The sequence below is a fragment of the Mobula birostris genome, chromosome 3, assembly GCF_030028105.1.
Source record: "Mobula birostris isolate sMobBir1 chromosome 3, sMobBir1.hap1, whole genome shotgun sequence".
NCBI classification, from domain to species: domain Eukaryota; kingdom Metazoa; phylum Chordata; class Chondrichthyes; order Myliobatiformes; family Myliobatidae; genus Mobula; species Mobula birostris.
The window spans coordinates 178,199,319-178,213,563 of record NC_092372.1 but is presented as its reverse complement, the minus strand read 5'-3'; the positions used below and the strand labels follow the sequence as shown (position 1 = coordinate 178,213,563).

The window sequence follows — 14,245 nt, the reverse complement described above, 5'->3', positions numbered from 1 at the left end:
GCGGTGCGCCTCTCACGAGTCAGTGGGAAGTACCGGACAACGCACAGGGTGGAAAGGTACGATCAGCGGGAACCCAGTGTGTGTCCTCCCTTGCTTGGGTGCCGTGTTCACTGCAGAGAATCGACCGCATCTGGAGGAGGGGTCACATTCGGTGACCTCAGGTGACATCACCAAGGACCTGCCCAAAAGCTGCTTGTGAGCAATTATCGCCGGTCTGTGAGTGGAAGCCGTTTCTGAATGATCAGTCGTTCCCGTGTTCATTCGTTCTCGTTCTCTCTCTCTCTCTATCTCTCTACCTCTCTACCTCTCTACCTCTCTACCTCTCTACCTCTCTACCTCTCTACCTCTCTACCTCTCTACCTCTCTACCTCTCTACCTCTCTACCTCTCTACCTCTCTACCTCTCTACCTCTCTAATCTCTATCTCTGTACCTCTCTATCTCTATCTCTATCTCTATCTCTTCCCCCCCCCACGTTGTCCATCGCCATGGCAATGATTACTGCGAACTGAACTACTAAATTGGACTGAACTTTGTGTCACTTTGAAATTGGTCATTTATCCCTAGACAACGATAGAGCTTGATTGATGCTGTTATCTTAGTTCTGTGCACATGTGTGTTTATCATTGCTGAACTGTTGCATTTATTATCCTTTCAATTACTGTGTTGCTTGTTTCTTTAATAAAACTTTCTTAGTTCTAGTAATCCAGACTCCAACTGAGTGATCCATTTCTGCTGGTTTGGCAACCCAGTTACGGGGTACGTAACATAAGTAATAAGGGCAGATCATGCTGGAGACACTCAGCTGCATCTGTGGTGAGAATATCACTCACCTTTCATTATGTGTTTACTAAATTAAAGGTTAAGAGAAGGAACTGGCTTTAAACCTCAGCAAGAAGAAAAAAAAAACTGCACATGATGATTTTATGTCACAGAATAAAGTCCAAAGGTCATCATCAAAAGCAAAACAAGGTTTACCTTTGCTGCAGCTGCTTCCTGAACTCCTGAGCATTTCCATCCTTCTCTGTTTTTATATATGACTGCAAGCATCTTCACGTCTTGTCTTTGCATAAACCACAAATGGCATTTTTCTGCTTACCCAGCTTACTGTCATAATGATGGGAAGTGAATATTTTTGAGTTCTGTTTATGAATACCTTACAAATTCCAAAACTTTTTCTACATAACTCATTTGCAAATTAATACAATATTTAAGCTGAGAATTATAATTCAATTTATTTGTCATTGGGGGGAAATGCAGAAATTTTGTGAATATTCTTTCCTGCTGAAGTTAAAAAATCATTTTTTTATATTTTCAAATGACAAGGTAAGAAGAGAAGTTCATTATTTGCAACATTTTCTTTATCAACACATAATGTTAAATATTCTGTTTTTCAGGATGAAGATGTTCCCAATGTGTCCTTTTTTAGAATCCTCAAGATGAACAAAAAAGAATGGCCTTATCTACTTATTGGAACTTTCTGTGCCACTATAAATGGAGTTATACAGCCTGTCTTTGCCATAATTTTTTCAGAAATTATTGCGGTAGGTTTAACGTTTTAAGTTACAGGCTGTAATCCAGTTTTGGACAGAACACCCAATGTTACATAGTGCTTCTCTGGACACTTCCTCTGTGATTGTGGCCCTTCTGAATCTCTCTGTTTAAGCCTCTTTCACTGTTAGTTCAGAGAAATATAACTGGGCAAGAGTAGGAGTAAGGATCTGTCTCAGGCATCTAAACTACCCCATGTCTCAGCCCTGCCCACCCCACACCTCAGCCCACCACTTTTTAATGCCAGTAACATCAGCACCTCTTTATTGTCATTATAATCCTGCCCCCTCCAGCAGTCATGCTGATTCACTCTCCTACAAACTCCGACATCACCAATGTCTTGGACAACCCTGTCCAACAAAGAGCTCCCATGATCTCACCTACCAAGCATCCTTCCTAATCATTATACATCTCAACTTCTAATATGACCCTCCACGGCCCACTTGTTCACTCAGCAGGTCTTTTCCTTTTACTTTATACCCAATCACTCGGCTCCTCATCCAATTACACACCCAACCTTAGGGTATCAGTAGTTAATTGACCGCCACCATCGCTCAATGACCCAAACTGTGTATTTAAAAAATGAGAGGGTGAAGAGTTTAAAGGAAATGTTCAAGCCGGTTTTCTGCACATAGAGTGGAGGGGTGGGGGTGGGGTGCTGAGAATGTACTGCCTGGGGTGGTGGTGGAGGCAGAAAGGATAGAAGTGTTTAAGGGATTTTTAGATGGGCACATGAACATGCAGAAAATGGAGGGATAAGGTCAATGTGCAGGGAGGGATTTAGATTAATTAGGAGTCATTAATTTAATCAGTTTGGTACAGCACCATAGGTTGAATGGCCTGATCCTGTGCTGGTCTATATTCTAAAACCTTATCCTATATGAAGCTAACTCTCAGAATAATTCTAACTGACTGATGACCCTGTTCTCTCATTGCATGTGTCCACATCCCATCACATACCAAATTCCCCATGATTAGCCTATTTTCCCTCTTGCCAAAGAAAGACCTTTCAGCACTCAAGGTGAGTAACTTCTGGTCCAAGGACAAAAGGTAATGCACTATAGATTTTACAGGAACAGCTCCTTAAACGAGCTCCTACAGGAGGAGGAAACTGGAGGTCCATGAGACAGCCCTCATTGCGAGATCAGAGGTGGAGAGGATCAGTGTGGTAAACCATGTATATGTGTTGTAACTCGGTTACCTGTCTGGACACACCCCTCTGCTGACTGTCCCTGTGGCTCCTCCCACAGAGTCCTGTATAAAGGTGTTTGCCTTGCCCCTCCCCCTCAGTCCGGGGGCAGACACTCACTGTGGAGGTCGTATTGTACAGCGAATAAAAGCCTTTCAGTATTTTACCAAACCTCAGTCTTTTGGAGTAATTGAAGGTGCTTCAATTTTATTCGCTGTACGTTTTAAAACATGGAACAGTCCCTGAGACCAGAAAAATTAGACCTCAATCCGCAAACACCTGAAGCTGGAAAGGCTTTCGAACTCTGGCTGGCCTGCTTCGAAGCGTATCTAGAGGAGATTAAAGCGACCGACCCCATAACGAAGCGCAGAGTTCTACTCTCCAGGGTCAGTCCACGGGTCTATTCGCTGATCAGAGACCAGCCGAACTACGACGGCGCAGTGAACGCCCTCAAAAGACAATGCCTGCGGCCGATAAACAGCGTCTACGCTCGGCACTGTTTAGTGACACGGCAACAACGCCCCGGGGAATCGAGTGCTGAGTTTGTCCAGGCCCTACGGACGCTCGTGCGGGCCTGCAATTGCCAGGAGCTGACGGTGGCGCAGCATGCAGAGCTCCTAGTGAGAGACGCCTTCGTCACGGGGACCAGGTCAGTGTACGTGCGCCAGCGGCTGCTGGAAAAAGCCGATCTTACCCTAAATTCGGCGATGGAGCTGGCTGATACGTTGGAGGCCGCTCTGCATAACTCTGAGGCTCTCCAGGCACGCGATCCCCCGATGGCCTCGTGGGTGCCGCAGACCCTGCAACCCGCCGGCGAATCGACCTCGGCTGCTGCCAGTCCTGAGTCCAAGAAGTGCTACTTCTGCGGACTGGAGAAGCACCCTCGGAAACGCTGCCCGGCCCGACAAGCTACCTGCTCCAGCTGCGGAAAGAAGGGCTACTTTGCCAAGGTCTGTAAGTCAAAACCGCGAGCGGGATCGAGCAGCGCGTGTGCGAGACGGGGGGGGGGGGGGTCGCCATCTTGCCTGCCGCCATCTTCCCTGCACACCACCACCACGTGCGAGACATGGGGGCGGCCATCTTGGTCGGCGCCACCTCCCACCGCCTACGACCAACGGGTGCTCACGGGGCACCCCACCACGCCAGACCAAGACAGCGACCCCACCCTGGCTTCCGTGACCCTCGACCAAAGTGCTCCCCACCAGCTCGCAAGGTCAATGATGGACATCCTGGTGGAGGGGCACAGGACAAGCTGCCTGTTTGACACAGGCAGCACGGAGAGTTTTATCCACCCGGCCATGGTGCAGCATTGTGGACTCATGATACGGCCGGTAAGTCGGAGGGTCGCCGTGGCCTCCAGGTCGCATACAACAGACATCCGGGGGGGTTGTGTAGCAACACTAGTGGTGCAGGGCACAGAATATCAGCACTTTACGTTACTGGTCTTGCCTCAACTGTGTGCTTTTGTGCTGTTGGGGTTGGACTTCCAGAGCCACCTGAAAAGCGTGACAATGAAGTATGATGGGCCCCTCCCGCCAATTACTGTCATAATTCCCCTGTTTTGTAGAGATATGTCACGTACCCTGCTACTGACCACACACACACACCGACCCGCGCATCCCACCCAACATCATGCCAACTGCCACACTACCGACACCACTTGCGGCCTCTCCACCCTCAGGATCCCTCCCCCACCGCTGTTCGCTAACCTGATCCCAACGGTAAACCTGTGGCAACTAAAAGCAGGAGGTACAGCATGGGGGACAGAGCCTTCATTAAGTCGGAGGTGCAGCGGCTGCTCAGGGAGGGGGTCACTGAGGCAAGCACAAGTCCTTGGAGGGCGCAGGTCGTGGTTGTTCGGAACGGGGAGAAGAATAGGATGGTCGTGGACTATAGCCAGACCATCAATAGGTTCACGCAGCTCGACGCGTACCCACTACCCCGCATCGCGGATATGGTCAATCAAATAGCACAGTACAAGGTGTACTCGACCATAGACCTAAAATCCGCTTACCATCAGCTCCCCATCCGCCGGGAGGATCGCCCTTACACTGCCTTCGAGGCGGACAGCAGGCTTTATCAATTCCTGTGCGTCCCCTTTGGTGTCAGGAATGGTGTATCTGTCTTCCAGAGGGCAATGGACCGGATGGTGGACCAGTGCCAACTGAAGGCCACGTTCCCATATCTGGATAACATCACCATCTGCGGTCACGACCAGCAGGATCACAACAACAACCTCCAAAAATTTCTCCAAGCGGCCAAATCTTTCAACCTCACCTATAACAAGGACAAGTGTGTATTTGGGACCACCCAACTTGCTATCCTTGGGTGTGTCGTGGAGAATGGAGTCATTGGCCCTGACCCCGACCGTATGTGCCCCTTGTTGGAACTCCCTCTTCCCAATACCCTCAGAGCCCTCAAAAGGTGCCTGGGCTTCTTTTCATATTATGCCCAATGGGTCTCTAACTATGCAGACAAGGCCCGCCCCCTGGTCAAGTCCACCACATTCCCCCTCTCTGCCGAGGCCCGCACGGCCTTCAACCGCATAAAAGGGGACATTGCCAAAGCAGCAATGCATGCGGTGGATGAGGCCATTCCCTTCCAAGTAGAGAGTGACGTCTCCGACTTTGCACTGGCTGCTACCCTCAACCAGGCAGGAAGACCAGTGGCGTTCTTCTCCCATACCCTTCAAGGCCCTGAAATTCGGCACTCTGCGGTAGAGAAAGAGGCCCAGGCCATAGTGGAAGCTATTATGCACTGGAGGCACTATCTTGCTGGCAAAAGGTTCACCCTGCTAACTGACCAGCGCTCAGTCGCATTCATGTTTAATAATCAGCAGCGGAGCAAAATCAAAAATAATAAAATTCTGAGGTGGAGAATCGCACTCTCCACCTACAACTATGACATCATGTACAGGCCTGGGAAGCTCAACGAGCCCTCCGATGCCCTATCCCGGGGAACATGCGCCAGCGCGCAGATCGACCGGCTATACGCCCTACATGTAGACCTTTGCCACCTGGGAGTCACCCGGCTTTTCCACTTCGTGAAAGCCCGGAACCTGCCTTACTCCCTTGAGGAGATCAGGATGATGACCAGGGACTGCCAAGTCTGCGCAGAGTGCAAACCGCACTTCTACCGACCCGAAAAAGCACAACTCATCAAGGCCACCCGCCCCTTTGTGCGACTGAGTGTTGACTTTAAGGGCCCCCTTCCCTCCACCAACCGCAATGTGTACTTTCTTAATGTAATTGACGAGTACTCGCGGTTCCCCTTCGCCATCCCCTGCCCCGACACCACTACCACGTCAGTTATAAAAGCCCTGCGCAAGCTCTTCACTCTGTTCGGATACCCATGCTATATCCACAGTGACAGAGGGTCCTCGTTTATGAGTGACGAGCTGCGCCAATATCTACTGGCTAGGGGAATTGCAACCAGTAGGACCACGAGCTATAATCTCCGGGGGAATGGACAGGTAGAGAAGGAGAATGGCACAGTGTGGAAAGCCACACTCTTAGCCCTCAGGTCAAAGGGACTGCCGGTCTCCCGCTGGCAGGGGGTCCTTCCCGAGGCACTCCACTCCATCCGCTCCCTGTTATGCACAGCCACCAATGCCACCCCTCATGAGCGGCTCTTTTCATTTCCCAGAAAATCGACCACTGGAACCACCCTACCATCTTGGCTGACGTCCCCGGGGCCAGTGCTGCTCCGGAAACATGCGAGGAGCAATAATTACTCCCCGATAGTCGAGAGGGTTCACTTACTTCATGCGAACCCCCAGTATGCCTACGTGGTTTTACCTGATGGGCGGGAGGACACGGTCTCCATCCGCGACCTGGCGCCCGCAGGAGCTCCTGGCCCCTACCCTGAACACTCCGTGGTGACTATTGACCCCGTACCCACCAATGTATGTACCTACGAAACACCATGCACCCCAAACCCTATACAGACACCACACGACACTCCCATACCGGGCGCAACGCACACGCACGAGGGATTACCGACACCTAACGTGCTGGCACCTGAAGTCAGGCCGGAGACAGCACAACTGCCATCGCCGGTGCAATCACCGCCGGTGCTACGTAGGTCATAGCGACGGACTCGACTGCCTGATAGACTTAACCTGTAAATATTCTTCTTGTAAATATTGTTAGTCACTTCACCCCGCGGGACTCTTTTTTATATAAAAAAAAGGAGGGGCGAATGTGGTAAACCATGTATATATGTTGTAACTCGGTTACCTCTCTGGACACACCCCTCTGCTGACTGCACCTGTGGCTCCTCCCACAGAGTCCTGTATAAAGGTGTTTGCCTTGCCCCCCTCCCCCTCAGTCCGGGGGCAGACACTCACTGTGGAGGTCCTATTGTACAGCGAATAAAAGCCTTTCAGTATTTTACCAAACCTCAGTCTTTTGGAGTAATTGAAGGTGCTTCAGATGCTGAGCTGAGAGATCAGCCAGTATCTTGTTAAATGGCAGAGCAACCTCGAAGGCTCTGTATGGCCTAATCCTGGCCCTATTCCGTTTGTTCACTAGAATCACTAATTATATTTCTTTTAACCAATGCAGGTTTTTGCTAACACAGACAAGGATGTTGTACGCCGTGAGACTACATTATATTCCCTATTATTCTTAGCAATAGGATGTATCACCTTTGTCACATTTTTTCTTCAGGTAAGTGCTGAAGAATTCTGAATAAATGACATACCGAATGGGTTGTATCACAAGGCTGAATAGTTTAATTAACATCACAAAGTGCAGGAGCAAATATTTGCCTGATACGTGTACATAGTTTACACGTTACAACTCTCCCCACCATCAGGGACATCTTCAAGAGGCAGCATCATTAAGCACCCTCACCATGCAGGACGTGCCCTCGTATTAGCACCTTCGCAGAGAGGTACGGGAGTCTGAAGACCCACACTCCATGATTTAGGAGCAACTTCTTCCCCTCCACCATCAGATTTCTGAGTGAACCAAAAACCCATGAACACTACCTCGTCATTCCTTTATATTTGTACTATTCACATATATTTTTGTAATTTTGGATTTTCACATCTTTGCGCTGTACTAATGCTGCAAAACAACAAATGTCAGTGATAATAATTCTGATTCTATTGCCTAAAACATTGAAAGATTGTGAGGTGTAATTTGGCTGTTCTTGCAGTGATTGTGCTCTCACAATGGGACTGATAATCTCAAGCAACAGAAGTGATTATCCTATTTTGAAATGTTCCAATCCCCTTGTGTCCAAATTATTTTGCCTTCCATTCCCACCCCCCAACATTACCTTGCTCACCACCACCACCACCTTGCTCCTCCCCAATAGTTTCAAATAGTAAGTATCTTTGTACATGGTCATTGGTGATTTAAGGCATATATAGGGGCCCAGTTAGTAGTAAGGGTTAGAATTGTCCAGAGTTTATGCACCACTCCAAGACTCAATGGACTCATAAGGATAATTCAGCTCTTTAACAATACTTTTATGTTGAAATGCTCCTTTGGAACCCACTAAAGCAAAGTAGGCTGCTCTTGTTCTGACCCTTCCCCAAGATCCTCTACTGAAATCACTTGCATTAGACAATAGGCAATATACAAAAGGTGCAGGAGTAGGCTTTTCAGCCCTTCGAGCCAGTACCACCATTCACTGTGATCATGGCTAATCATCCACAATCAGTACCCTTTTCCTACCTTCTCCCCATACACCTTCACTCTGCTATCTTTAAGAGCTCTATCTCTTTTTTGAAAGAATCCAGAGAATTGGCCTCCACTGCCTTCTGAGGCAGAGCATTCCACAGAACCACAACCCTCTGTGTGAAAAAGTTCTTCCTTAACTCCGTTCTAAATTGTCTACCCCTTATTCTTAAACTGTGGCTTCTGGTTCTGGACTCCCCCCAACATCGGGGACATGTTTCCTGCCTCTAGCTTGTCCAATCCCTTAATAATCTTATATGTTTCAATCAGATCCCCTCTCATCCTTCTAAATTCCAGTGTCTAAAACCCCAGTCGCTCCAACCTTTCAACATATGACAGTCCCACCATCCTGGGAATTAACCTCATGAACCTACGCTGCACTCCCTCAATAGCTAGAATGTCCTTCCTCAAATATGGAGACCAAAACTGTACACAATACTCCAGATGTGGTCTCACCAGCTTTATATCAATCAAAATCACACTGACCCTCTCAGTGGGCGAATGGGCATTTCCCTAAGCCCAGGGGTATGGATGAGATAAGGGGGAAGTGCAGTGAAGTCCTGTGAAGTTGAATGCGAAGATCTTGAGCAAATTGGACCTATGATATCTTTAGACTGTACTGCCTCAAAACAACAAAATCTCATGCCATATAAGACAGTGATAACAAATCTGATTCTGATTCTAATCTGGAACCAGTTAGGGATCACAATAATTCAGTAATAAAGGAGCTCGAGGAATAGAGCTAACAACTGGTATGGGAGAGATCTGTCATTTGAGGAGAAATAACCTGGAATAAATGTAATAGAAAGTGAGAGTGACCTTTCTATAGAGACATGGCAGGAGGTGAGGAGAATAAAATGAATGTTATCATATCATCCAAATGTTTTTTTCTCTCTATTTTGAAATAGATTTTTTAAGCAGGAAATTTTAAGAAACAGAGAAACATAGAAAATAGGTGCAGGAGTAGGCCATTCGGCCCTTCGAGCTTGCACCGCCATTCAGTATGATCATGGCTGATCATCCAACTCAGAACCCTGTACCTGCCTTCCCTCCATACCCCCGATCCCTTTAGCCACAAGGGCCATATCTAACTCCCTCTTAAATATAGCCAATGAACTGGCCTCAACTGTTTCCTGTGGCAGAGAATTCCACAGATTCACCACTCTCTGTGTGAAGAGGTTTTTCCTAATCTCGATACTAAAAAGCTTCCCCTTATCCTCAGACTGTGACCCCTCGTTCTGGACTTCCCCAACATCGGGAACAATCTTCCTGTATCTAGCCTGTCCAATCCCTTTAGGATTTTATACGTTTCAATAAGATCCCCCATCAATCTTCTAAATTCCAATGAGTATAAGCCTAGTCGATCCAGTCTTTCATCATATGAAAGTCCTGCCATCCCAGGAATCAATCTGGTGAACCTTCTTTGTACTCCCTCTATGGCAAGGATGTCTTTCCTCAGATTAGGGGGACCAAAACTGTACACAATACTCCAGGTGTGGTCTCACCAAGGCCTTGTACAACTGCAATAGTACCTCCCTGCTCCTGTACTCGAATTCTCTTGCTATGAATGCCAGCATACCATTCGCCTTTTTCACCGCCTGCTGTACCTGCATGCCCACTTTAAATGACTGGTGTATAATGACACCCAGGTCTCGTTGCACCTCCCCTTTTCCTAATCGGCCACCATTCAGATAATCTGTTTTCCTGTTTTTGCTACCAAAGTGGATAACCTCACATTTGTCTACATTAAATTGCATCTGCCATGAATTTGCCCACTCACCTAACCTATCCAAGTCATCCTGCATCCTCTTAGCATCTTCCTCACAGCTAACACTGCCACCCAGCTTCGTGTCATCTGCAAACTTGGAGGTGCTGCATTTAATTCCCTCATCTAAGTTATTAATATATATTGTAAACAACTGGGGTCCCAGCACTGAGCCTTGCGGTACCCCACTAGTCACTGCCTGCCATTCTGAAAAGGTCCCGTTTATTCCCACTCTTTGCTTCCTGTCTGCCAACCAATTCTCTGTCCACATCAATACCTTACCCCCCAATACCGTGTGCTTTAAGTTTGCACACTAGTCTCCTGTGAGGGACCTTGTCAAAGGCCTTTTGAAAATCCAAATATACCACATCCACTGGTTCTCCCGTATCCACTCTACTAGTTACATCCTCAAAAAATTCTATGAGATTCGTCAGACATGATTTTCCTTTCACAAATCCATGCTGGCTTTGTCGGGTGATTTCACAGCTTTCCAAACGTGCTGTTATCACATCTTTGACAACTGACTCTAGCAGTTTCCCCACCACCGATGTTAGGCTAACCGGTCTATAATTCCCCGGTTTCTCTCTCCCTCCTTTTTTAAAAAGTGGGGTTACATTAGCCACCCTCCAATCCTCAGGAACTAGTCCAGAATCTAAAGAGTTTCGAAAAATTATCACTAATGCATCCATTATTTCTTGGGCTACTTCCTTAAGTTCTCTGGGATGCAGACCATCTGGCCCTGGGGATTTATCTGCCTTTAATCTCTTCAATTTACCTAACACCACTTCCCTACTAACATGTATTTCCCTCAGTTCCTCCATCTCACTGGACCCTCCGTCCCCTACTATTTCCGGAAGATTATTTATGTCCTCCTTAGTGAAGACAGAACCAAAGTAGTTATTCAATTGGTCTGCCATGTCCTTGCTCCCCATAATCAATTCACCTGTTTCTGTCTGTAGGGGACCTACATTTGTCTTAACCAATCTTTTTCTTTTCACATATCTATAAAAGCTTTTAGTCAGTTTTTATGTTCCCTGCCAGTTTTCTCTCATAATCTTTTTTTCCCTTTCCTAATTAAGCCCTTTGTCCTCCTCTGCTGGACTCTGAATTTCCCCCAGTCCTCAGGTGAGCCGCTTTTTCTGGCTAATTTGTATGCTGCTTCTTTGGAATTGATACTATCCCTAATTTCCCTTGTCAGCCACGGGTGCACTACCTTCCTTGATTTATTCTTTTGCCAATCTGGGATGAACAATTGTTGTAGTTGATCCATGCAATCTTTAAATGCTTGCCATTGCATATCCACCGTCAACCCTTTAAGTGTCATTTGCCAGTCTATCTTAGCTAATTCACGTCTCATACCTTCAAAGTTACCCCTCTTTAAGTTCAGAACCTTTGTTTCTGAATTAACTATGTCACTCTCTATCTTAATGAAGAATTCCACCATATTATGCTCACTCTTACCCAAGGGGCCTCTCACGACAAGATTGCTAATTAACCCTTCCTCATTGCTCAATACCCAGTCTAGAATAGCCTGCTCTCTAGTTGGTTCCTCGATATGTTGGTTCAAAAAACCATACTGCATACATTCCAAGAAATCCTCTTCCTCAGCACCCTTAGCAAATTGGTTCACCCAATCTACATGTAGATTGAAGTCACCCATTATAACTGCTGTTCCTTTATTGCACGCATTTCTAATTTCCTGTTTCATACCTTCCCCAACCTCACTACTACTGTTAGGTGGCCTGTACACAACTCCCACCAGCGTTTTCTGCCCCTTAGTGTTATGCAGCTCTACCCATATCGATTCCACATCCTCCCCGCTAATGTCCTTCCTTTCTGTTGCGTTAATCTCCTCTCTAACCAGCAATGCTACCCCACCTCCTTTTCTTTCATGTCTATCCCTCCTGAATATTGAATATCCCTGAATGTTGAGCTCCCATCCTTGGTCACCCTGGAGCCATGTCTCTGTGATCCCAACTATATCATATTCATTAATAACAATCTGCACTTTTAATTCATCCGCCTTGTTACGAATGCTCCTTGCATTGACACACAAAGCCTTCAGGCTCTCTTTTACAACACTCTCAGCCCTTATAAAATTATGCTGAAAAGTGTCCTTTTTCGATTTTTGCCCTGGATTTGCCGGTCTGCCACTTTTACATTTCACCTTACTACATTTTGCTTTTACCCTCATTTTACACCCCTCTGTCTCTCTGCACTGGTTCCCATCCCCCTGTTGTGAACTAACCTCCTCTCTCCTAGTCTCTTTAATTTGTTTCCCACCCCCCAACCATTCTAGTTTAAAGTCACCTCAGTAGTCCTCGCAAATCTCCCCGCCAGGATATTGGTCTCCCTAGGATTCAAGTGTAACCTGTCCTTTTTGTACAGGTCACACCTGCGCCAAAAGAGGTCCCAATGATCCAAAATCTTGAATCCCTGCCCCCTGCTCCAATCCCTCAGCCATGCATTTATCCTCCACCTCATCGCATTCCTACTCTCACTGTCGCGTGGCACAGGCAGTAATCCCGAGATTATTATCTTTGCAGTCCTTTTTCTCAACTCCCTATATTCTCCTTTCAGGACCTCTTCCCTTTTCCTACCTATGTCATTGGTACTTATATGTACCACGACCTCTGGCTCCTCACCCTCCCACTTCAGGATATCTTGGACATGATCAGAAATATCCTGGACCCTGGCACCAGGGAGGCAAACTACCATCCGGGTCTCTGGACTGCGTCCACTGAATCGCCTATCTAACCCCCTTACTATCGAGTCCCCTATTACAACTGCCCTCCTTTTCCTTTCCCTACCCTTCTGAGCTACAGGGCCGGACTCTGTGCCGGAGGCACGGCCACCACTTCCTCCGGGTAAGGTGTCCCCCCCCAACAGTACTCAAACAGGAGTACCTATTGTCAAGGGGCACAGCCACCAGGGTACTCTCTATTACCTGACTCTTCCCCTTCCCCCTCCTAACTGTGACCCGCTTGTCTGCCTCCCGTGGCCCCGGTGTGACCACCTGCCTGTAACTCCTCTCTATCAACTCCTCACTGTCCCTGACCTGATGAAGGTCATCGAGCTGCAGCTCCAGTTCCCTAACACGGTCCCTTAGGAGCTGCATCTCAGTGCACCTGCTATGACCTGGTAAGAGTTCTGGTATGACCCAGAAAATCCCACAGGATTTCTGGAAGATGAGTGATTGGATTCTGAGGCTTCCCTGTGAAGAATTCCTCGTGGACTGACTCCATGATGGCATTGCTGAAGTAAATAGAAAAGAAAGCTGAAGTATCTCATGTGAACATCAGTGGCATACACACTTCCATGATCCAGAATCCTCTGCTTCCTGAAGATTTGGTTCCTTCAGAAGATTTTGTGTGTTTTTTTCATTTTAAATGAAAATGGGACATACAACAAATGGCTTGAGGTGTAGGGTAGTGGACAGACAGAACTGGGGAAATGGAGTTAATTTTTCATGCTATTGATCTTTTATCACAGCGGTCCCCAACCACTGGGCCGCGGACCGGTGCTGGGCCTCAAAGCATGTGCTGCCGTGCCGTGAGGAAACAATATGATTTGGCGATATGAGTCAGCTGCACCTTTCCTCATTCCCTGTCACACCCACTGTTGAGCTTGAACGCACGCGAGGTCATTACCCGCGTGTCATCCACGTCAGCGCCGGAAGGAGAACAACTCCTTGAGCTTGCAAATGACGGTGGGCTGAAAAGTATGTTTGACATAACATCTCTGCCAGCATTCTGGATCAACGTCAGGGCTCAATATCCTGAGATAGCCACGAAAGCACTGAAAACATTGCTTCCATTTCCAAGGTATCTCTGCAATGAATGCAACGAAAACTAAATTGCGGAATAGACTGGACATAAGGAACCCCCTTTGAATATCGCTGTCTCCCATCACCCCTCGATGGCACCGTATTGTTTCAGGGAACAAGTATTCAGCCCAGGGCTCCCACTGATTCAGCGATATTGGTGTGTTGCAATGATTTTATATGCTCATACAGGGAAAATATGTGCTGTGTGTTTAATATCTAAACGTTA

The 14,245-nt window shown here is 47.3% G+C and overlaps 1 protein-coding gene across 2 annotated transcripts in view; it reads left to right on the top strand.

Annotated features, from left to right (window-relative positions):
- abcb4 (ATP-binding cassette, sub-family B (MDR/TAP), member 4) overlaps positions 1 to 14,245 on the top strand; it is a 129,211-nt gene that overhangs the window by 84,211 nt on the left and 30,755 nt on the right. For both annotated transcript variants that reach the window (XM_072253753.1, XM_072253754.1), the window contains 2 exons: positions 1,396 to 1,542; positions 7,304 to 7,408. In XM_072253753.1, the coding sequence (XP_072109854.1) occupies positions 1,396 to 1,542; positions 7,304 to 7,408 (252 nt within the window). The remainder of the gene's footprint in view (positions 1 to 1,395; positions 1,543 to 7,303; positions 7,409 to 14,245) is intronic.